The 24,713-nt window shown below is 39.9% G+C and overlaps 1 protein-coding gene across 3 annotated transcripts; it reads left to right on the top strand.

The window, feature by feature from the left end:
• The first annotated feature begins 541 nt into the window (after nt 1–541).
• On the top strand, nt 542–11,963 carry LOC120062672 (noelin-like). 3 transcript variants are annotated; one of them, XM_039012719.1, is made up of 6 exons: nt 542–913; nt 4,792–4,941; nt 6,646–6,801; nt 7,838–8,057; nt 10,157–10,263; nt 11,260–11,963. In XM_039012719.1, exons 1-6 carry the CDS (start codon nt 848–850, stop codon nt 11,935–11,937), a joined length of 1,377 nt encoding a protein of 458 aa, XP_038868647.1. In that variant the 5' UTR covers nt 542–847; the 3' UTR covers nt 11,938–11,963. The 3 variants fall into 3 exon arrangements, with proteins under 3 accessions (XP_038868647.1, XP_038868646.1, XP_038868645.1); XM_039012718.1 differs by lacking the exon at nt 542–913 and adding an exon at nt 3,202–3,355 and having other exon boundaries at nt 4,802–4,941; nt 6,646–6,766; nt 7,812–8,057; XM_039012717.1 differs by lacking the exon at nt 542–913 and adding an exon at nt 3,202–3,351.
• The last annotated feature ends 12,750 nt before the right edge of the window (nt 11,964–24,713 follow it).

The raw sequence follows: 24,713 nt of genomic DNA on the forward strand, positions 1-24,713 counted from the left end.
TAGAGACATACATCTAGGAATCTATGATCACATGACAAAGAGTTCATATGAGATAAGCATGTAAGACACCACTTTTGGTGAGTATTCACAGCTTGAGCACAGTAAGCAAGATAAAGGGGGTAGCCTATGCTTTAGATGGATGCCTTGACTTCATGCTAAATTATTTTCAGAAGTATTCTGTAGCAAACACCAATACTGGAATGCTGCTATGGCCTACAACTACTACTATATATATCTCAGCAGATCCCAAAACCCATCATTATGTTGGCTACTACATGATAATAATACTTTCATTTGTTCTATATCATTTTTTGTCATGTCGGCTAGTTCTACAGGTTACGAACCATGAGCGCCATTCTCTTCTCTCTTCTCTCTTCTCCTATGAGCCCCGGCACCCCATCTCCATTTAATGGCCAAACCCACCAAATAATTATTGAATTTCCCACTCCAGTCCTGTCACATCCGGTTTCATCCCCACGGCTAGCTCCTTCCCGCATTGTCGTGATTTAGCTCGTGCACCCCTCTGCTTGTTTTGCGGAGCCAACTTTTGACTAAAGGCTGTTGGAGTTGTGATTTGAGAAAGCTTTATGTTTTTTCTATCCATGTTTCGCATGCGAGGTGGCTGACAGAAGGAGGGCATAGGGAAGAGGCTCTTCAGCACAACGCACTGAGATGCATTGAACATCATGCAGTGACGGCACCTCACCAGATTTATTATTTACCTTTATTTTAGTGCTCAGCTCTGCAACGAAGATTGCAAGACGACACGTATAAGAGGAAGAAGACCTTAGTGGAAAAGACAATCTGCATGTGAAAGTACTGGATCTGGTGCTATCGGAGGCAAGAGATGCAGCCTACAAGCAAGCTTCTGAGTCTCACCCTCCTCGTCTTGATGGGCACTGAACTCACCCAAGTAGGTTTATAAACGCCATTTTACTCCCCATTTAAGATACTCAAACCATGATTTGCCAATTATCCTACAGATTACCTATTTAAAGACGATGTAGGCCTAGAGATTTAAATATATTATGATATAGAGACAATAAAGAGATTTCATCCCCCGAAATGTTTAATAAGCGCTTATGCGCATCCACCGAGGCATTTCTATAGACAAACTGTATGCTATCTAATCCTGATGATCGAGAACAACAATTAAAAAATCAATTAAATAATCTAGTCTACATTGGAATATTTAAATTGTTGTTTCACATGCAATTCGTCTAACTAATTATATATTAATTCCAAGTATGTGTGAGATCATCGAAGTCGAAATCAGCGAGCAAAACGACTGAATGAAAGTTAATCACATGGCATTAGCAGTGAGAGCCTACTTTGAACTGAGACTTTGGGCAAATCTTTTTCAACTTTCAGCCCATTGCGGAGTCCCTATCCCACTCAGGGGGGTCTTGGTGTGACTATCCATATCCGCATGTCTGAAGACTTATTTTGGAGAAGTGAGAAGTGATACTATAGACAGCGAGCAAAAAAAACATCAAATTAGTCAACTATTAATTTCACAATGACAGAAGTAGGGCACTTTTACATACATAGACGAGTAATGCTGTTTTGAGAATATCTATTAAACACGCTGATAACATGTGACTGCAGTTTAATTTAGTCCGAATTGTAGGCCTATTGGTTTAGTATGTCAGTGGAAAGGCTAAATAAGAAAGCTTAACAAGTATTGCATGAACCAGATTCTACCCCAAATTGTAACATGAATAGCCTAATCTCTTTACATTGATCCTACAGGCAGAAAGCTGCAATCAAAAATCATTCAACACAGCAATAATAAACTGCTATTTAAAATGGGAAACAATTTTTAAAAAACTGAGAATTTTTGTTATGATTAAAAGCTATGATTAATAACTGGTATTCATTTGTAATGCTGGTCTGCATGAACATGTTCTTCTTAAAATCTCAATTTTCTTTTCAAATAATTGTTTCTCTGTTCAGAGACGCTTTGCACTCCATGGTGACACAGCGCCTCCCCCTGGCTGCCACAATGCCACCCGACAGTCTTGGACACCAACAGGGTGTTCAAGCTTTTGTTCTAGCCCAGCACTAACACACTTGATCACACACTAATCAACTGATCATCAAACTCTGGATTAGTTGAATCAGGCATTTGGTGCTTTCAAATAGTCATGACAGATTGACATTCTTACTTACATTCCTGAAGCTGGTATGGCAGGCTATGTCACTACTAGGCTACACAGTATCTTACAAATGGGCGTGCAATATCATTTGTAACGACAAGGTGGCGGAATGTCCCTAGATATCCCTGCACATGGTTGGTTAAGCAAAACAAGTCCATGGACAGCGATAGATATTGTGCCTGCATGTGCCATTATTGCGCCACGGACTTTGTACAAGCCTGATGTGAAGTCTGATGTTGTTTAAAATCTCTACCATTAATCAGATGTTCCAAGATTACGATTTGTCGTTTTTGTCTGAATGACTATATAAATATCCTACATATCTTTATTGGAGGAAATTAAACTTGATTGTACCTTGCTTTCTGTAGCGCTTGTCGATAGTTGATGCTGATGGGTTTCAATGTGGTTGGACTAATCCAGTTCTTCTCGCCATAGAGAGTCATCCAGCCACTGTTATTAAGTAACCTACACAATTAAGGCATTCGGTCTGAGAATGCCGTTTTGTTAAGGTTCGTTTGGGCTCGTTTTGTCTCAATTGCTTTTGTGGGGTTTCATGCTTAACTTGATTAAATCACACATAGACTTCAGAGTCTGAAGTCATGCTATTTACATGTAGTATTTCCTGACATGAAGATACTCTTTTGTATTTGGTATAGAAGGTGGAAAGGTGCATAATGCTGTCTCGATGTGGCAAGCTCGAAAGCGTGGCACCGCGGACTTGAGCTGACGGTTTATCGATCCGTGCTGGGTGGGCGGGGGTATCCAGCGAATGGGAGAGGCGACTGAATTCCGTCATTTTATAAACTCGAGAGTGATTGCGGGAGAACGGATTCACAATTTAAAACAACCGCATTGGCCCATCATCACAGTCGCCTTTGAAGAGAGCAGAACCTCCACCTGTCATCCAAACATGTTCAAACCCAGACTGTCCGCTGTTGCAGCCATGCCGTTGCATCAAATGACTGGCAATGTTATTTGCCTAGTTATTTCCCCACTGGAATATGTACAATGAAGATTTTGGTAATACGAAGAAAGCGCAGATATGTCGGTGCCTTTACTTAAGATTGGAGTGGTGCTTAGCACGATGGCTATGATCACTAACTGGATGTCGCAGACATTACCGTCCTTGGTGGGACTCAACACCACCAAGCTCTTGGTAGCGTCAGGAGGGAAAGCAGACCGGAGTACAGGCGTGAGTGACAGCTGATTCAGGAACCATTAGAATCATGTACCCTACTGAGGACAAATTACGCGTTTACATTTGTGCCAATAGCACGAATAAAAATAGTTAAAAAAAATATTAGTATGCCTATAATTGATCATGTTGGTTGTTAATTGAAAGAAAAAAAGCTGCTGTTGGTTGTGCATCAAAAGAGAGGAAACTTTAATGTAGTGACTATTGCCAAACGAGTAGGCCTATCTATGTACATATAATAAACTGTTAATAATTATGTTACTATTCTTGTTAACCTTAGCGTATGCCATACAACAACTTTCACATATTCTTTGCTAAATGGATGAACTTGATATACTGTAAATAAGTGTGGTAATGTGGTCCAATGATGAACAATAATAACATTTCTAAAACTGTGACTAATGTATTTTAATATAAAGAGCAACGTTAGGCTACATTATATATACTAACAGCTAATGTGGCATATGATATACATAATGGATCTTAGCATAATACACTGCGTGTCACTAATTGCCAGGGTACATCTAGAGCCATATTTCTATTCATATCTATATTGCTCTGGGTTCATGTAGTGGTTAAACTTAAACCAATCCACATTTCAACCAGCCTCTGTATCAAATTATTACTGTGAAGGCGTGTTGTTAAATAGGCTATGACTGTTTTATTGAATGACTCTACCTCATGACTTTATTGGAGGGTTGAAAATGTAACGGCACAGATTAAATCATGTTAAAACATTACAAGTACTAGACTATGACTTAATATTACCACAATCTAGCAAAGGCTATTTGAGTAGATTTACAAAGATGTTTCCCTCAATTTGATGTAATATCCCTTTGCCAGCCCCTTTGTCTTCAGAATGTGGACAGTCTGATTGTTGAAGATTAGGGTGGAGCATACTGCAAAGGTTCAAAACTACCGATGCCATTTTACGTAATCATACTCCATCAGCTTGGAACAAGGTTATGTAAATCCCTGTGGTGAAATGATTCCACTTCAAACTAGCACAAATTCTCTGCAGAGATCATGATTTTTGTCCAAACCTCCCAAAATGTAATTACCTAGTTTGGTAAGCGAATGTGTTTTAGATATGAGTAGTGAGTAGTGATGTGGTGCTACTAGTGATGTGGCGTATCTTAAACTACTGAGCTAAGGTGAGCCTTGCCAAGTCAAGCCAAACCGAGCTGGACTGTACTGGCCTGGTAAACCATCCTCCACAGCTGCTGAAACGGTGCTGGAAAGGACAATATGAAGAAGAAAAAATGTCAGTGCCAGTACAGTATGGCATGAAAATGGAAATACTGTCACATCCCATCATTACACGAATAACCCTTTGCCATGAATCTCTGTCTCTCTCCCTGTCTGGCCCCGTCCTTGTCTGTCTGTCTGTCTGTCTGTCTTATCATCTCTCTCCCTGTCTGTGTGTCTCTCTGGTAGGTGCTGCCAGCCAACCCTGAGGAGTCATGGCAGGTGTACAGCTCAGCCCAGGACACAGAGGGCCGCTGTGTCTGCACCGTGGTGGCGCCTCAACAGACCATGTGCTCGCGGGACGCCAGGACCAAACAGCTCCGGCAGCTGCTAGAAAAAGTAACCACCCATGTAGCATGACGTACTACTGTACCCATTACCTCCTGTTATCAGAGTTCCACTAGAACAAACACCATTCACCAGTTGCACCACCAATACCATGACATCTTCTTTTCAGCAGTAACAGCCTATGGACAGAGGACAGGAGTCACTCACTTGTATGGTTCCTTGAGAATAGCAATTCAGTTCACCCTGCAGGATTTTGCCGATATTAATTTCCCATCATCATCATTTCATACACTACCGTTCAAAAGTTTGGGGTCACTTAGAAATGTCCTTGTTTTTGAAAGAAAAGCTCATTTTTTGTCCATTAAAATAACATCAAATTGATCAGAAATACAGTGTAGACATTGTTAATGTTGTAAATGACTATTGTAGCTGGAAACAGAAGATTTTTTAATAGAATACCTACATAGGCGTACCGAGGCCCATTATCAGCAACCATCACTCCTGCGTTCCAATGGCACGTTGTGTTAGCTAATCCAAGTTTGTTATTTTAAAAGGCTAATTGATCATTAGAAAACCCTTTTGCAATTATGTTAGCACAGCTGAAAACTGTTGTCCTGATAAAAAGCAATAAAACTGGCCTTCTTTACACTAGTTGAGTATCTGGAGCATCAGCATTTGTGGGTTCGATTACAAAATGGCCAGAAACAAAGACCTTTCTTCTGAAACTGATCAGTCTATTCTTGTTCTGAGAAATGAAGGCTATTCCATGTGAGAAATTGCCAAGAAACTGAAGATCTCATACAACGCTGTGTACTACTCCCTTCACAGAACAACGCAAACTCCCTCTAACCAGAATATAAAGAGGAGTGGAGGCCCCGGTGCACAACTGAGCAAGAGGTCAAGTACATTAGAGTGTCTAGTTTGAGAAACGGGCCATTTTGGGCCTGTAATCGAACCCACATATGCTGATGCTCCAGATACTCAACTAGTGTAAAGAAGGCCAGTTTTATTGCTTTTTTAATCCGAACAACAGTTTTCAGCTGTGCTAACATAATTGCAAAAGGGTTTTCTAATGATCAATTAGCCTTTTAAAATGATAAACTTGGATTAGCTAACACAACGTGCCGTTGGAACACAGGAGTGATGGTTGCTGATAATGGACCTCTATACGCCTATGTAGATATTCCTTAAAAAATCTGCCGTTTCCAGCTACAATAGTCATTTACAACATTAACAATGCCTACACAGTATTTCTGATCATTTTGATGTTATTTTAATGGACAAAAAATGTGCTTTTCTTTCAAAAACAAGGACCTTTCCAAGTGACCAAAAACTTTTGAACGGTAGTGTATGATCTGACATTGTCTTATACAGTAGATAGGTTTGGAGGCCAGGTGTTGCACAAATGTGGCACCTTGATGGGGAATAACCGGTAGTCCATGTTAGCATACTCTCAATCCTTATCCCGGATGTAGATCTTTCTGATTCGCTTGCTCTTCAAGTACACATAACAGTATGTTGCACTTGAATCGCTGTAATGTCTGGCTAGGCACATTAGAGATAACAGTGACACTTTTTGCAGTCAATCATCCATAGCATATCTACAATTAATTGTGCAATGCACCAACATTTTTTGTTGGGAAGACCCTAAAACACTAAATGCAAACCCAGGTAAAACAAGGATTCCTAGTATATTTGGGGCTGTATTTAGGTCTTTATTGTCTTTATTTTTTTGTATTGTTTCCTATGTGTTAGGTCCAGAATATGACCCAGTCTATCCAGGTGCTGGACCAGCGGACCCAGAGAGACCTGCAATACGTGGAGAGAATGGAGGTCCAGCTGAAAGGTCTGGAGACCAAGTTTAAACAGGTGGAGGAGAACCACAAGCAGAACATTGCCAGGCAATATAAGGTATGTCAACATTGCTCTTACATAGACAACATTGTACAAAGAGATGTCCTCTAAGTGGAGTTATGGGTCCATATTTATCAAGCGTCTCAGAGTAGAAGTGCTGATGTAGGACCAGGTCCTTCCTGTTTATATAATCTTATTCATAAAGGCCTAAAAGTGATCCTAGATCAGCACTACTACTCTGGGAAGCGTGATACATACAGCCTCTGGTGTAAATGAAACCCTTACACCTAAATGCTCGTCCCTGGAAATAAAAATAAATGTCATCAACTATTCTGATGACGTTTATGTTTGTGTGTGTGTTTGTGTGTGTGTGCTCCCCATCTATCCTCACCAATGCTATGTTTATGCTATGTTCTGTCATGAACATCCCTGGGAGTGATGACCCTTGCACGTTTTGTGTGTGTATATTAGATAGGCTAGTGAGTTAGATCATTCGACACTCAACAGTATCTCATTTTTTTTTTGCTTGCAGGGCTAACTTTAGGAAATTATAAAGCTGCAGAGACTGAAGAGGCAGTTCAATCCCAGTGTTCTATCCCTGAACTTGACCAATGACTATTTGCACCATGCGTTCTATTTGAAATATAGCACCTTTTTCACCCTCCGACCTTCACTGCTCTTTGCATTGCTGCATGTTACTGTAGATGCATTCCATGAATAGATTTTGCTCAGTTATTTATTATTTTCATGACATTTTTATTTAATTCCATATCTCGTTTAGTTTAGTAGATGCATACTCGGTTACCACAGAGAAAACGAACGGAAACGTTGTATGTGACATGAAAGCATGTAACCCTAAGATGTTGCATTTTAAAAGGTGAAAATAAAATATTTTCCCAATTGTTTTTGGTGTACCGAGGACTTGTTTCATGCTGCTTATGTTTGTGATGATGTCACATCCGCTCATGATACTGTTGAATGTGTTAGGTCCACTCTGCACTCACCATAGGGAGACAGCCAGAGTAGGGCAAGACAGGTGTGGCACACCCATTTGCTCGCATAACACTGAACCAAGCCTATTTTAACCTTTCAGGCAATAAAAGCGAAAATGGAGGAACTTAGACCATTGATACCAGTGTTGGAGGAGTACAAAGCTGATGCAAAATTGGTATTGAAGTTTAAAGAGGAAATCCAGAATCTGACGTCTGTGCTAAATGAACTCCAGGAGGAGATTGGAACCTATGACTACGAGGAGCTGCAAAACAGAGTGTCAAATCTTGAAGAGAGGCTTCGTGCGTGCATGCAAAAATTAGGTAGGCTCAGATAACACCGAAACACCCCGTTTGCTTCCTTGTGCAAGGGGCCAATCAGATCTACAGTAGTTATTCTTCTCACACCAGCAGATCTCTATCTATCCACCACACCTACATGTTCTACCCCTACAGTATTTCAGCTTTAACATACTCAGATATTCTCTCATGTTAGGGAATTAAAGATGCCTTGACTACACCTATTCCTATTCATACTCCTACGTGTACTTACATGCCTACTGCAAATAAAATGTTATTGGTCACATACACATGGTTAGCAGATGTTAATGCGAGTGTAGTGAAATGCTTGTGCTTCTAGTTCCGACAGTGCAGTAATATCTAACAAGTAATCGAACAAATTCACAACGACTACCTCATACACACAAATCAATGCATCAATGCTTAACAATATTGTTGATGAAAAAAGAGATTGTCCTCATACAGTATGTCAAGTTAGACACTATTTAAACATGTTAGGATTTAGAGTTGTTAACGGGTGATTTGAGTTACTTTTTGCTGATGTAATCCTATTTAGTCAAAATTACATCACGAGCACATCATGTTATGCGTGCCAGAAATGAGCTAATGAGATTATGTTCACTTCTTGACTAAAAGCTACACACCATTGTAGCGGAAGTCATCTAAAAAATAGTGACAGGATATAACAACTGACAGATTACTTATTTCAGTAATCTCCTTGTTGCATGGGTTGTTCACAGGAAGGAATATAGATACAAAGCCTACCTGGCACCATATTTCTTTGATTGATGTCAGAAATAAGTGAAAGGCTGAAAGTACAGATGTAGGATCTTAATTTGAGACAGTTTGCTACAGCGGGAAAATAATCCTGCAGCAACAAGACATTTTAATTATTATATGGATTACAATTAATTTACCTTTTTGTAGGGGTTGATACATTTTTGGTAAGGGAATATCATGTCTGAAACCTCAAAGTGGAAATTTGGTTGCTACAAACTGGAAATTACAAACTTCAGAAGCCTTTGTAAACATCAAATACACAACAATGTTTTTGCCGGAAAGTTATTCTGCGACAGGGTGATCAAATTAAGATCCTACATCTGTAGATGAAAGGCTGAACAAATCAATGAATGGTACAAAATGCATGTTTAAAAAAACATTAGGAGGTAAAATGTAGAAGAAATACACTGGTAAGGAATGAGACCGAGGGAAGACAACATGCATTGAAGTCAGTTTCCTTCGCGCAACTATATGATTCCATTATCAAGCCAGCTGCATGCACTGTTGGTAGCATTGACTGTTAGGATGCTGAGTGTACCAATAGGAATACATAGACCCTGTAGGGAGGGAGAATAGCTAATGTACTGGCAAATTCCTAGAAATGTAAGAATGTCTCACTCCAATATGAGAGGATTATCCATTTTGGTTTCAAGTGCTCAGCTTTAACTTTCCAAGTACTATAGCAATGGGAGATAGCAAGAGTTACATAGTACGGAACACTTATCTAAGAAGAATGGGGGCTGCTACTTTTTTCTGGATGTGAAGTGAGGGGGAGGTGTGAGTGTGAATTGAGTGTGTGATTTATGTAAAAACAGAAAAGTATGTTTCCATTATTCATAGTTATCATTTATCTATGCTATTGAAACGATACTGTTGTACAGAGACCAAAAACCCAAAGTTAGTGAGCCAACGTTGATTCTGAGGCAGAGAAATAGATTGCAGGAGGACTAGATTCGGGCATACACATGTATACAGTATCTACACAGTTCTTGCTAGAGAGCCCTTCAGCTGAAACACGAATGTCAAAACCTGAAGAAATCACTGAACTGATCACTAGGATGCAATACTAAAGCTGGATTTGTCATCATAAACAAGTCATATTGAAAATGTAATTTTCAACATAATTTTATATCAAGTATAGTTGGTACATCAAGGTCACTGACCTATGCAGACACACACACACACACACACACACACACACACACACACACACACACACACACACACACACACACACACACACACACACACACACACACACACACACTGTTTTCCAACCTATAGACAGCATTGATAGTACAGAGATAAATGCAGTATCTTCATTGTGTCTTTGGCTCTTGCAGCATGTGGGAAGCTGACAGGAATCAGCGATCCAATCACAATTAAGACGTCTGGATCAAGGTTTGGATCCTGGATGACTGACCCCCTGGCACCTGAGGATGACACTAGGGTAGGTCTGCTTCTGCAATACCCATCATATTTATTATACAGTATAAACATAAAACAGAGTCAGCGAAAACATGTTTTGTTAATTATGCAATTGTGAGGAACCTCAGGAAAGATAAAATATCAGATGTAAGATGATAGCTAGCAATGTAGCATAAATCAAGTTTGAATTACCCAATTACTCAAGTTTTCACCAAAATGGATCCCATTGGAACTTCAGTAATGTGTTTTCATGCCTCACTGTCTGGGATTAGCTCACCGGCACCACAACAATGGGAGGTATTTACATCTCTGGGTTGTCATTGCAGTAAGATAAGTCATTCTAGGGATAAGTGGTGTCTGATATTATGTATACCTTATGTCTGATAAGAGATGAATCCCAGGATTGGGTGAACGTTTTTTTTTACATTTTTGAATGTGTTGCACATACTGAAATATCACTCGTTATCATGCAGAACTTTTATTCTTGTGTTCGTTATGGAATACCACTGACATTCATTCTTCCCATGAATCCAGGTGAAAGCTATGATCCCTTAATGATGTCACTTGTTAAAGCCACTTCAATCAGTGTAGGTGCAGGGGAGGAGAGGTTAAAGGAGGATTGTCTTAAGCCTTGAGACAATTGAGACATGGATGGTGTGCCATTCAGAGTGTGAATGGGCGAGACAAAAGATTTAAGTGCCTTTGAATGGGGTATGGTAGTAGGTGCCAGGCCCACCGGTTTGTGTCAAGAACTGCAACACTGCAAATCTGAGAGATCAGAGATAAATTGAGTCATCCGCACTGGCTCTCAATGGTTGATGAGGGTCGAAGCCCTGGCTTTGTAGAGAAAGTCTGTCTGGGAAACCTTTGATATCCTTCATTTAATCTCAGGGTTAGAGCAGAAAGACCACAAGCGCTCCCTGATTTGATATTACAGGATGGTTTTAGAAGAACATTTGACAATAACACACTGTACCTGAGATTGACAAATCTTTAATGCTCTTGTATTCCTATCCAGGTGTGGTACATGGACGGCTACCACAACAACCGATTTGTGCGGGAGTACATGTCCATCTACGACTTTATGAATTCCGACAACTTCACGTCTCACCGCCTCCCCCACCCGTGGTCGGGCACGGGTCAGGTGGTCTACAACGGCTCCATCTACTTCAACAAGTTCCAGAGCCACACAATCATCAAGTTTGACTTCAAGACCTCCGTCATCAGCAAGTCACGTCAGCTGGACTACGCCGGCTACAACAACATGTACCACTACTCCTGGGGAGGCCACTCGGACATCGACCTCATGGTGGACGAAGGCGGGCTCTGGGCCGTCTATGCCACCAATCAGAACGCGGGGAACATTGTCATCAGCAAACTGAACCCCAACACCCTGCAGATCGTCAAGAGCTGGACCACCAATCACCCCAAGAGGAGCGCAGGAGAGGCCTTCATGATCTGTGGTACGCTGTATGTCACCAATGGCTACTCCGGTGGGACCAAGGTGTACTATGCCTTCAGCACCAACTCGTCCACCTACGAGTACATTGACATACCGTTCCAGAATAAGTACTCTCACATCTCCATGCTGGACTATAACCCTAAAGACAGAGCGCTGTACGCGTGGAATAATGGTCACCAGGTGCTGTACAATGTCACCTTGTTCCACGTCATTCGCTCAGAGCAGGAGCAGTAGATAGCTAGCCATGCTGTGACCTTCTCATTCTACGGCAGACCTGGGTTCAAATACTATTTGATAACGTTCAAATATTTTCTGCATTTGCTTTAGCCTGCTTGGAGTGCAAGATGGACGGGGTTTGTAGTTTTGCAACAGTTATATTGGTTCCATTGCACCAGGCAAGCTCAATCAACCTTGGCTAGATCAACTGAATTTGAACACAGGTCTGGTCCACAGATATTTCAAAGTAGGGGAGATATGTAACTCAAATCAAAGTTTATTGGAAATGTACGCAGATTTGCAGACGTAATCGCAGGTGCAGCGAAATAATAAGTGCTTCTAGCTCAGGGTTTCACAAACTAGGTCCTCGGGACCCCGAGGGGTACACATTTTGGTTTTTGCCCTAGCACTACAAAACTGATTAGAATAATCAACTAATCATCAGATTTGATCATTTGAATCAGCTGCGTAGTGTTAGGGGAAAAAACTAAACGTACACCTCTTGGAGTCCAGAGGACTTGAGTTTGGGAAACGCTGTGTAACGCCAACAGTGTAGTAATACTTAGCAATAAAAAAATAAATACACACATAATCCAGAAACATTTAAATACATTAAGAAATTAAGAAACATTAGAACGAGCAATGTCAGAGATTGGAATATAAATATATATACATATAATGGTGTCTAAAGACAGTACGGGCAGTATATGATTAGAAAAGGTGTGTACAGCAGTAGTTATATAGGATGAGCCATGACTAGAATACAGTATATACATATAAAGTGGGTAGAACAGTATGTAAACATTATTAAAGTGACCAGTGTTCAATGAATGTATGTACATAGGGGCTGTAGTCTCTAAGGTGCAGGGTAGAGTACTGTGGAAGTAGAGACGTATCCTGTATGTTACTCAGTAACAAGATATAAAGTACATCATGATATATATAATGTGTAGAAGGTATAGAAACAGATTGTAAGAACAGGTACCGAAAAGGTAATGCCTTTTTTGATTTAGATGACTTCAAAAGTCTTAGAATGATTGTGTTTTTATGGAATTACCCACTCTTGACTTCTTTCATCACAGAGAAATAGTGCAGCCTACTGTATCGTAGTGTAGAATTGAATTGCTCTAGAAGCTGAAGGGATATGAAATCCTGAGCCTTGTTTATCGACCTATATTAAACCAAACTGTGGGACACAACACACAATCATGACCACTTTCCCCAGGTGGGTGCTACTCATTGGTGGTGGCTGAGGTCACGTTTCCCCCCTTTACATTCTGAAGTGCGCTAAACATCTGGAAAAGCTCTATATAACAATACATGTATGTACTAGAGTGAATTAATTCAGTAATTATAATTACTGGATCAGAGAGTAAAGATTGTCAAATGTAGCAGCCATTTCCCATGGAACTCGATTCCTGCATTTTTAAAGGTGGAGACTACTGTAGTGATCATCGTAACGCAGAGCCATGTTTCTTATTTATATCAATTTTAACCCGTATTGGTATCCCCATGTGTTGGTAGCAAAATATCTATTTGGGACAGGTGTAATGACACCTCATAACACACCTCAAAGTATTCTGTCTTTCCTGCGCAATACGTCCTCTCAGGAACCAATACAACACAACCACTCATTTGCATGGGATCACCTGTACGTACATTGTAGGGTCTGAGTATGATTGATAAATGAGGCCCAATGGAGCAGTGTAAAGAATCTTGTCAATGACAATACCGTATATCTGGGAACACCGACTACAGACAGTTAAGGCAAAGACTGTTGGAAGCATCCTGTTTCATTAATGTTTCTTTGTGATGTGTATTTTCTCTTTTCTATCTTCTTTTTGCATGGGCATTTTTACCAACCGAAATGGTTCCCTTCTCTGGATGTATTTTGCAATATTATGACGCTGTTGTACAGGAGACTAGTTTAGCATTGCTAGGAGGCAGGCTTTTTACTTTCTTATTGTCATTGGGGTTGATATACAGTATGTTATTATTGTTGGTATTGATATTTGCTGTGATAGCCTGTCTTTGTAGATTGTATTGTATCGAAAGAATTTGACCAGCTCGTATATTTGTCAGGCAAAAAAAAAACGACACTGTAACGATCACGAGAATGTGCAAACAATGTATCTATGAGCCAGTGAAGTATCCATTGGCATTTTTTTTAATTTGACATCACAAATCTACTGTCTGTTTCTTAAAGTGATAAATTGTGACATCTTGTTCTGTTGAGCTTGCATGTGTATCTGCAATAACATTCATATTAATAAACATGAGCTTTGTTCTACAATTGACTCTTTGTCCTCGAAAATAAACTTCTGAATAAGATGACTTTCCTCAATCAAACCCATTTCTGCAATGCATCTGTAAAATGCAGATTTTTTTTTGTCTCACAGATTTTGAAATAAGTGCTTCAAATCTCATCGCATTATCCAAACGACGTATGCAACTGTTTGGTCAATGGAGCATAGGACACGAAAACGCAGTACAACCCAGAACATGAAAGGAGAGGAAAGAAAGCACATTAAAGTCATTTCGCTATTGTTGCTCATCTGGATCCACCATTCCCTCTCCATGGCAACAGAGGTACACTGTAATAACCTCTTCCCCCTGGCAGCACGGAACAGCTGGTCTGGATACGGCGCCGTACATCACTGACTGAGCTTCAGCCACCGAACACAACACACTTAATTAGCTCTCTACACTTCTCCCAACGCTGAGAAAATGATTGGTTTCGCTCTGACAATAATGATGATGAACAATGCAGAAGCAACAAGGCCTATAAAAGAAGACATCACATACCAGAATCTCCAGCTCCAAGTTGTTGCACACCGTATGGGAATGAAGAATCTGATGTAAGATGTTAATCTTGACGGAGGCAGCCCACTGTGGTTAGTACAGTATTATTCCTGATGCTCCATGAATTCAGTGCAATCATCTCTTTCTCTAGGAGGAATACTGTGATGCTATAATCCTTCTGAATATAATCATTGTACTCATTCTTTAGCTACTGCATGCTGATTGAACTCCAACAGGCTATTCTAAATTTGCTGTACTGTACAGTACTGTACTATACCACATCCTCATATTCTGGCTTGTGTCCACTACATATCCTATCCTGTGGTAGCAGTTATGATTTAATAACATAGTGCAGAGTGTGGTGTGGGATGCACTTGAATTTGACGCTTCCCCACAGAGAGAATCAATCCGATTCTCAGTCGATTTTTTGACGGATTACTTTCTCAGATATCTCTCACATCCCTTTTATGCCTGTAAAGGTGTTGTATGCACAGTTTAATGCAATGAACCAATATTTAAGATGGAAACAAATCATCAATCACTGTTTCCTTTGAAATGTTCTTAGTAATATGGTACAATCTACCCAACATTTGGTCCCCCTGTTACACATGGATTTTAAAGGGATATCCTTACACCTTGTGAGTGTCCTATTGACAGTGTTCTAGTCATTTAGTTCTGAGTAATTACATCAGCACAGGTGGTGTATTCACAATCAACACAGCAGGCCTACAAAGGTATTTCCCTTCAGAGACAGAAACGTTCAACGTTGTATTCTGTAGTCCAGTCACTTGTGATTATACAAATGAAAACCATTCATCCTTCTCTAGGCTTCAAATCAATCCCAATCCAATGTAAAATATTTGTCAATAGGATTAAGTCTTGCATCTGTGAATTTCTAGAATTCAATTTGAAATAGATTCTGCTATCGACATATCAGATTGTCAGATTGTCCACAGTGTAAATAAACATATACATTAGGCGTTCATATAATCAGTAAAGATGTGACAGATGTAGGATCTTAATTTGAGCCGGTTTGCTACAGCAGGAAAATAATCCTGCAGTAACAGGAACTGTTAACTATTATGTGGATTACAATTAATGGACATTTTTGTAGGAGTTGATACATTTCTCGTAAGGGAAAATCAAGTCTGAAATTTCAAAGTGGAAATTACAAACTTCAGAAGCCTTTTTAACTTAAAATACACCACAAGTTTTAAATGTCCTGCATTGCAAGAACGTTCTCCTGCAACACTACGTATGTGTGAATAGAGATGACATACAATACAAAGATGTTATCAATGCCTGATGTACAGTATATCCCCTTCAAGTAAAGGGTTACTGTTGTTTGGAGATGACATATCATATCATATCATATCATATAAATGGATATATACCGTATGTGTAATCTGAAACATTCCATTTTAAGTTATGCACACTAGTTCAGTTGAAATGTTCTCCTGCTTTTATTTCTCAACTATATTCTGCCTCGTGTGTACTTTCTCCAACACTTCAGTCATCCTTCAGCTATCACCTTGCTCTTTGTCAATGTGGTAAAGTGTTAAATCATATCTCTGTACCAGTCTCCAGAGCCACACCTCAGATACTACTGATAATGGCTTCCAGAAAAAAAGAGCATCTGCTCTGTCTATTTTTACCTCGTCCACAAATCCCCCTGTGCTGGCTTTGAAGGGGGGGGGGGGGGGGGGGGGCTAAACCTGCTCCAAGAGACAAGAACAAAACAAGAAGTAAGTCCTCTAGCCACTAACAATGGAGCTCCAAGCAAATTCCCATGGAATTCACAGTCAATGTCATGGCTTCCCTGAAAGACCATAACATATTATTATAACTGCTTGGGGTGTGTGTGTGATGCAAAACAGGGGGGATTGTGTCTTATGCAGACTTTGTTGGTGTCACATTGATGTTATATTTCCAACACAGTGTGAGGAATGAAACGCCTAGGCAATCTCCTGTTCAGGCTTTTACTGTACATGTGAAAATGTCTGTGCTCGTATGATATCTATAAGGGTTTGAGTGAAAATCTCAAGAAAGTTCCAATGATGATGTACAGTACAGTAAAGAGCTGCGCTGTTGATGTCTTGTGAGTCAAAGCACAAAGACTCCAAAGACATGCCGACGCAGGCAAGATGCTAAGGATTCTCGTAGGAGAACTACTGTATGAGCTGCTGAAGCCGGCGCTTAATCTTCTTAATAGCCGTGAAAGCTCCTGCAGCAACATGTAACAAATGTCATGCGTGACAATAGAGAACATATACCTCTGTAGGCCACCACGTCTCTTGGGATTCTAAACATGGAGTTGGCATCTAAAGAATGTTTCTCTTTTAAACTCTTTGCTCTTTGTATGTGTAAACATCATGCAATAAATGACATGGGACTTCAGACACTGAAGTAACAAATGTTGGTATTTGGCTGCACTAAATGTTGGCATGCATCTTTAATTAGCAGTCACATACAAATCATTCATTTTCTAAAATAAGACAACCCAATGCATATTTATGTTTGTTGCCTACAATATACAGTATGCAATCTTTTCTCCACACTAAGAGCAAAACTATGCCACGATTGCGTCATTCACTGCCATTTATCAATACCACCGGCTTTTGGTCACGCAGGTAAACAACAAAAGCATGATAAAAGTAAAATCTTTATGACAGTGGCCTTTACAGTGGCATTAGGATGCTCAATAAAAGTGACAGCTGACGTTTTATACCTTAGGTGTACGTCCTGTTTGATCTTCAACATTATAGACCATATCAACAGGGAGTTGTGCAGTATTTATGATTATGCAACATTTTGGCAGGCCACGTCTGCACAGCGACAGGAAACAAGACAGCAGTAAGTCATTAGACCTCCCCATTGCCTCTCCATTGACTAGGCCATTTAGAAACCCCCAAGAGCGACAGAGAACAAAATATATCATAACATGAATGGAAATGAACTAATTAAACAAACATGAATTAAACACTGAAACATTGGATAAACATCTGTCCTGTATCTTTATCAGGAGTTTGGGGAAATACTTTATTAAAATGCATATAGGGATATTCTAATCAGGTAAATAGCCAGCTTAGTAATGACATTACAATAGCTCAAGGACAATAAATGTGCTGCACCTTGCAAATATTTACACTGTGAGGCAAATGAAGGAGAATAAAGAGTTTTCAGTGAAAGTGAGATGTTTGATAAGCTTATCTTTCTCTAATGTGTGTGTGTGGGGGGGGGGGGGGGGGTTGAATGTATCACAAACAACATCAAAGTGGTAATGTGGTATGTAGATAACGCGAGAATGGTTAGACCGAAGAGGATGGAATTTAGGACTCTACAATTGAGCTGTTTGACTCAGGAGCTCAACTCATCTCATAATACACAATTACAGCTTGGACTGACCAAATGGACCCAGTTGGACCAGATGCAAAATGTGATCCCCTCCAAAATATACAAATATGATGAATACTGAGTATTACAAACAGGCGATACAAGCAGTATTTTTGTTTTGGCCAAAGTCTGCTCATGCTTTCTCATTTGGTGGGGCTTTTGGATGACATTCTGGATGAGATCCAGTATTTGCCTCGCTTAGGCGAGGAGCAGGGCAGTGTGCCATATAAAGGCTAAGGCCCAGATGGTCCCTGTACTTCAAATGCCATATGTCAGAGACTCAAGTCCTGTGGTATGTGCTGGTTGGCACTCTGTATCACTGGTGAGTAATAGGATGAAAAAGGAAAAATGTACAAAAGGAAGAAAAAAATCTACATATGGTCATACTATTAACACATTATCTGTTGATGAGCAACTGCTTGCTAAGGCTATAGTTAGAATTAGGTTTAGAATAAGGGTTAGGGTTAAAGTTAGAGTTAAGGCTAGGGTTAGGGTGAAGTTTAGGGTTAGGAAAAGGGTTAAGGTTAGGGCTAGGGTTATGGTTAGTAGATAGTTAAAATGTTACTGATAGTCTGTAGACTATCCAAATAAAGTGTTGTACCGTATGTTCTGCCTATCTATGCTGCTAAAATATGGGGTTAAGTAATATCAAACATTGTTATAAAAGGTAGGCCTTTTATAAGGTAGGCCCTTCCACGAGGATTTCCACTGAGCTAATGTGCCAGAAAAATAGCAACAAAGTTTCCAAGTTTCAAACAATGAAAAGGTTTAGGTACTACAATATAATCGTAAAATCTTATCTGTCTTTCGCCACAATGTTCACTCAGAATACAGTGCAGTGAAAAAGGGGCAAATAACGATAGCTAATGCACTTTAGCACAGTGCGCTGTTCCGTACATTTGACCTTATTTTAACGCCCCAAAAACGTAATACTTCCAGGTCAACTGTAATATAAATACCATTGTAAATGCACAATTTCTCCACTTTCCAGCAAAATCAATTACGAGACCTTCATACTGCCCGTCTCTACATGATTTAAGAAAGTAATGGAGCGTTGCCAGGTCTTTAAAAAAATTGCGTAATCACTGCGAGCCATCATGGCTCTCGAAAACCCTGACAGCCGCAGTTTCATTGTGAAGATAAATTTAGCGCCACCATACAAACCCAATTTAAATTCAACACAAACCTTCAAATAGGTATGTCATGAGACACTATATAAACTCTTCATAGTGTTTTATTTACATTTTAGAGGTGATAAGTTGGATATATTGGGTAAAAATGCAGTTTCCCCACACGACATGCAGTGCCTTGCAAAATTGGCATTTTTCCTATTTTGTTGCATCACAACCTGTAATTTAAATAGATTTTTATTTGGATTTCATGTAATGGACATACACAAAATAGTCAAAATTGGTGAAGTGAAATGAAAAAATATACTTGTTCAAAAAAAAGACCAAAAATTAAAAACGGAAAAGTGGTGCATGCATATGTATTCACCCCCTTTGCTATGAAGCCCCTAAATAAGATCTGGTGCAACCAATTACCTTCAGAAGTCACATAATTAGCTAAATAAAATCCACCTGTGTGTAATCTATGTGTCACCTGATCTGTCACATGATCTCAGCATATACACCTGTTCTGAAAGGCCCCAGAGTCTGCAACACCACTAAGGAAGAGGCACCACCAAGCAAGCGGCACCATGAAGACCAAGGCGCTCTCCAAACAAAGTTGTGGGGAAGTACAGATCAGGGTTGGGTTATAAAAAAATCTCAAAGTTTTATTAAAAAAAACTTTGAACATCCCATGGATCTCCATTAAAGACATTATTAAAAAATGGAAAGAATATGACACCACAAGAAACCTGCAAAGAGAGGGCTGCCCACCAAAATTCATGGATGACGCAAGGAGGGCATTAATCAGAGAGGCAACAAAGAGACCAAAGATAATCCTGAAGGAGCTGCAAAGCTCCACAGCGGAGATTGGAGTATCTGTCCAAAGGACCACTTTAAGCCGTACACACACACAGCTGGGCTTTACAGAAGAGTGTCCAGAAAAAAGCCATTGCTTCAAGAAAAAAATAAGCAAACACGTTTGGTGTTCGCCAAAAGGCATGTGGGAAACTCCCCAAACATATGGAAGAAGGTACTCTGCTTAGATGAAACTAAAATTGAGCTTTTTGGCCATCAAGGAAAACGCTATGTATGGCGCAAACCCAACACCTCTCATCACCCCGAGAACACCATCTCCACAGTGAAGCATGGTGGTGGCAGCATCATGCTGTGGGGATGTTTTCATCGGCAGGGACTGGGAAACTGGTCAGAATGGAAGGAATGATGGATGGCGCTAAATACAGGGAAATACTTGAGGGAAACCTGTTTCAGTCTTCAAGAGATTTGAAACTGGGACGGAGGTTCAACTTCCAGCAGGACAATGACCCTAAGCATACTGCTAAAGCAACACTTGAGTGGTTTAATGGGAAACATTTAAATGTCTTGGAATGGCCTAGTCAAAGCCCAGACCTCAATCCAATTGAGAATCTGTGGTATGACTTAAATATTGCTGTACACCAGAGGAACCCATCCAACTTGAAGGAGCTGGAGCAGTTTTGCTTTGAAGAATGGGACAAAATCCCAGTGGCTAGATGTGCCAAGCTTATAGAGACATACCCCAAGACACTTGCAGCTGTAATTGCTGCAAAAGGTGGCTCTACAAAGTATTGACTTTGGGGGGGTGAATAGCTATGCACGCTCAAGTTTTCCATTTTTTTGTATTATTTCTTGTTTGTTTCACAATAAAAAATATTTTGCATCCTCAAAGTGGTAGGTATCTTGTGTCAATCAAATGATACAACCCCCCCCCAAAAAAATCTAATTTAATTCCAGGTAGTAAGGCAAAAAAAATGGAAAAAAAACAAACGGGTAAATACTTTCGCAGGCCACTGTATCTCCCCCTTTCACTAATACGCAGTAGCTTTTGCTTCCCCACCAGCCATTTTTAAAAAGACCCGGCAACGCTCCATTGACTTCTTAAATCATGCAGAGACGGGCTGTATTAAGGTCTCGTCATTGATTTTGCTAGAAAGATGAGAAATTGTGCTTTACAATGGTATTCATATTACAGTTGATCTGGAAGTATTACGTTTTTGGGCGTTAAAATAAGGTCAAATGTACGGAACAGCGCGATGTTAATTATCGTTATATGCTCCCTTTCTGATTTTCTCTATTTTTATATATGTTTGATACTGAATGTTATCAGATCTTCAACCAAAACCTAATGTTAGATAAAGAGAACCTGAGTTTACAAATAACAAAAAAATATATATACTTCACCATCACACTACACTACCACCACCATGCTTGACCGTTGATATGAGATTCTTACTGTGGAATGCAGTGTTTGGTTTTCGCCAGACATAATGGGAACCATCTAGTACAAAACGTTGACTCAAGTTTGCCAAAATGCACCTGGAAGCACCTGGATGATCATCAAGACTCTTGGAAGAATGTTCTATGGACAGATGAGGCAAAAGTATAACTTTTTGGATGACCTGGGTCCCATTATGCCTGGCGAAAACCAAACACTGCATTCCACAGTAAAAATCTCATACCAACGGTCAAGCATAGTGATAGTAGTGTGATGGTTTGGGGATGCTTTGCTGCCTCAGGACCTGGACGACTTGCCTTAATAGAAGGAACCATGAATTCTGCTCTGTATCAGAGAATTCTACAGGAGAATGTCAGGCCATCCGTCTGTGAGCTGAAGCTGTAGCGCAGCTGGGTCAAGCAGCAAGACAATGATCCAAAACACACTGTAGCAAGTCTACATGAAAATGGCTAAAAAGCAACAAATTTGAAGTTTTGGAATGGCCTAGTCAAAGTCCAGACCTAATCCCAACTGAGATGTTGTAGCAGGACTTGAAATGAGCAGTTCATGCTTGAAAACCCACAAATGTCGCTGAGTTAAAAAGACAGTTCTGCATGAAAGAGTGGGCCAAAATCCCTTCACAGCGACGTGAGAGACTCATCAATAACTACTGAAGCATTTGGTTGGAGTCATTGCAACTAATGGTGGCACAACCAGCTACTGAGTGTAAGTGGGCAATTACTTTTTCACACAGGGGCATTGCATAACTTTGTTTAAGGAATACATTAAATAAGTATGTAATTGTTGTGTTATTTGTTCACTCAGATTTCCTTTATCTAATATTAGGTTTTGGTTAAAGATATGATCAAATATTAAAAAATATTTAAAAGTAGAGAAAATTAGAAAGGTGGCAAATACTTTTTCACGGCACTGTACATTAACAGAGAGATGGCAAACAATGCCTTGAGGTAGGAAACACAGTCATTAGTATTTTAAGGCTTTCAAGAGGAAGGAGACAAATACCAGTGCGCTCTTATTTGTATTTTTCGCTGAGCCCAAGAAAATCAGTGCTAAGAACACTTCAGGCACATAGAGACTACCCTGGCATGTACGCTATGTGTATCCCCAGCCTCTATACACGGGCGTCAAGAGACTTACCGAGTTCCCCTCAAACAACGTAGTAGATAAGCGCAACACAGAGATGAGCAATAAGGTTCTCAGTGGGGGCAATTTGCTGATAGAGACATTCTGTACTACGGCTTTGATGGGTTTTATTCAAAGCTATGTAGCCTTAGGGTTTGGCATGAGAACAAGGCATGTATTTCCCTTGTTAGTCTACTCTGTTGCATTCATGTTATGCTGTCCAACATTGTATAAATACTGAACCAGAACCAGTACCACTACAATCATGTTGTCAATATATAACTAGTGTCTCCACAAAGGCAATGGTAAGTTTATTTTTACAGGTTACATGTTATCCATTCTATAGGTTCTTCCAAAAAATCTGATCAAAGGACAGAAAAACCTGCTTTGAAGAAACCCTTGCTCTTTAAATAATTAAGATATTAATACAAATGAATACAAATTCCAATCCCATTTGCAGGTCATTAGCTTCAAGACAGATCTCATTTTCTGACTGAAGAAGTTTAGTACAATTCATACTCACAGAATGTCTGACTGACTCACATTTCCCAGCCATATCAAAGAGGCATTCCATCCACATATTTGCACAATGCAGCTCGCAGTTCTGCTCTTCGCATTTCTGTATCTAAATGATAAATGTCATATCGTAATGGCCTTTTCAGTCACTCCCAATTGTTTCGTTTCATCCCAGCGCAGATTTTGGAATCTGCATCTTCTATGTGCTAAATCCATATCAAAGGGTCAGAGGTCAATAAATTAGACCTTTATCTAAAAATAACAAGAATGAATATGAGCCTATTATAGTTATATATATAATATTATAATAGTAGTGCACTGAAATATTAACCTATTGCTTGTATAGTTTTCCTTTCTTTAAAGAAGCACTAAAGTTCTCTCATAGAGTGATCTAGTCTTGGGCAATTAATAGCAATAACTTCATTATAGCAACTGCTCCTTTTGCAGGTAAGGACAGTGCTCAACTGAGCTTAACTCTAAGGACTTTTCAGTGCTCAATTGAAAAGCCAAATGGTTAGCCATACTGTATCCTCATTTTCACAGAATCTGCTAGATGAGATCCAAACCCTAACTAAATCTATGAAAACTATGGTAAGCACTGGTGTAGTGAGCAGCTATGGTGGAATGTCAGGATTAGATTTTCAGGAGATTAACTGTGCATGGAGGAGAAGCTGACAGCTCCATCTGCTTCTTTATTGGAAAACACACACATGCCCATGCACACACACACACACACACACCCGCACACACAAACACAAAGTAGGCCTACACAAGATTGACTGACAAAATAAGTTTGTCTACCACAGAACAAAACAAATAAACGCACTGAAAATATAAAATATACCTAGGCTGTAGAATGTTTACTGACTTGCGAAAGTGTGGTGCTTTACTTGGTCCATCTTGGTGGGAACAGTTGAAGGATGTCAGAGGAGTCTCTAGTGAAGCCATGTATAGCTCAATGAGTGGTGGGTACACAGACAGATTTCACAGGTCAGCCACAAAGGTGAACAAGATGTCCAATTATGATCAAACCTGAGGTGAGTAGATGCCTGGATGCATTCCTCCAGGGCACATTCTGTCTCACTCCTTTAGTGCTACAGTATTTAACTCACCTGCTGCTTCTTAGGGAAATAAACCTTGCATCATTACTTTCACTGATGTGTTTATAAAATGGCATAATCTGTTGTCCAAATGGTGCATCTTATCTGTAGTATAATCAAACTCCTGGAACCGTAATGGGTTATAGTCAGCAACCACCGTCCATTGATGTTGTAGCGGGATACCAAAGAATCTAAGAGCAGTATATGCTGGAAAGGTGACATCTATTTCTGCCTCCACTTCCATATCTACTTTTTCTATTTTTGACTTAAAGTTAGCACTGATGTGGCACTGTCCATGGTGCTGGATACATGTGCACCCAGTTTTAGGGCACGACAAGAGAATCCTGTAAACTAGTTAGATGTTATCATTGTACCTGCAGCTTCTACAATGGAAGTTACAGCAGATGTGTTAACCAAGGATTGTCTTACATTGCTTTGCCTTGTTGTGACTGTGTCTTGGCAGCAGAATGTAACCAA

Source organism: Salvelinus namaycush, chromosome 18 (assembly GCF_016432855.1).
Source record: "Salvelinus namaycush isolate Seneca chromosome 18, SaNama_1.0, whole genome shotgun sequence".
Lineage (NCBI taxonomy): Eukaryota > Metazoa > Chordata > Actinopteri > Salmoniformes > Salmonidae > Salvelinus > Salvelinus namaycush.

Excerpts from the sequence above, each read along its gene's own strand:
- LOC120062672 (XM_039012717.1), top strand. The coding sequence starts at position 3,202 with ATGTCGGTGCCTTTACTTAAGATTGGAGTGGTGCTTAGCACGATGGCT. Across the intron at positions 4,942-6,645 it reads TCCGGCAGCTGCTAGAAAAA|GTCCAGAATATGACCCAGTC; the intron begins GTAACCACCCAT and ends CCTATGTGTTAG. Across the intron at positions 10,264-11,259 it reads CACCTGAGGATGACACTAGG|GTGTGGTACATGGACGGCTA; the intron begins GTAGGTCTGCTT and ends ATTCCTATCCAG.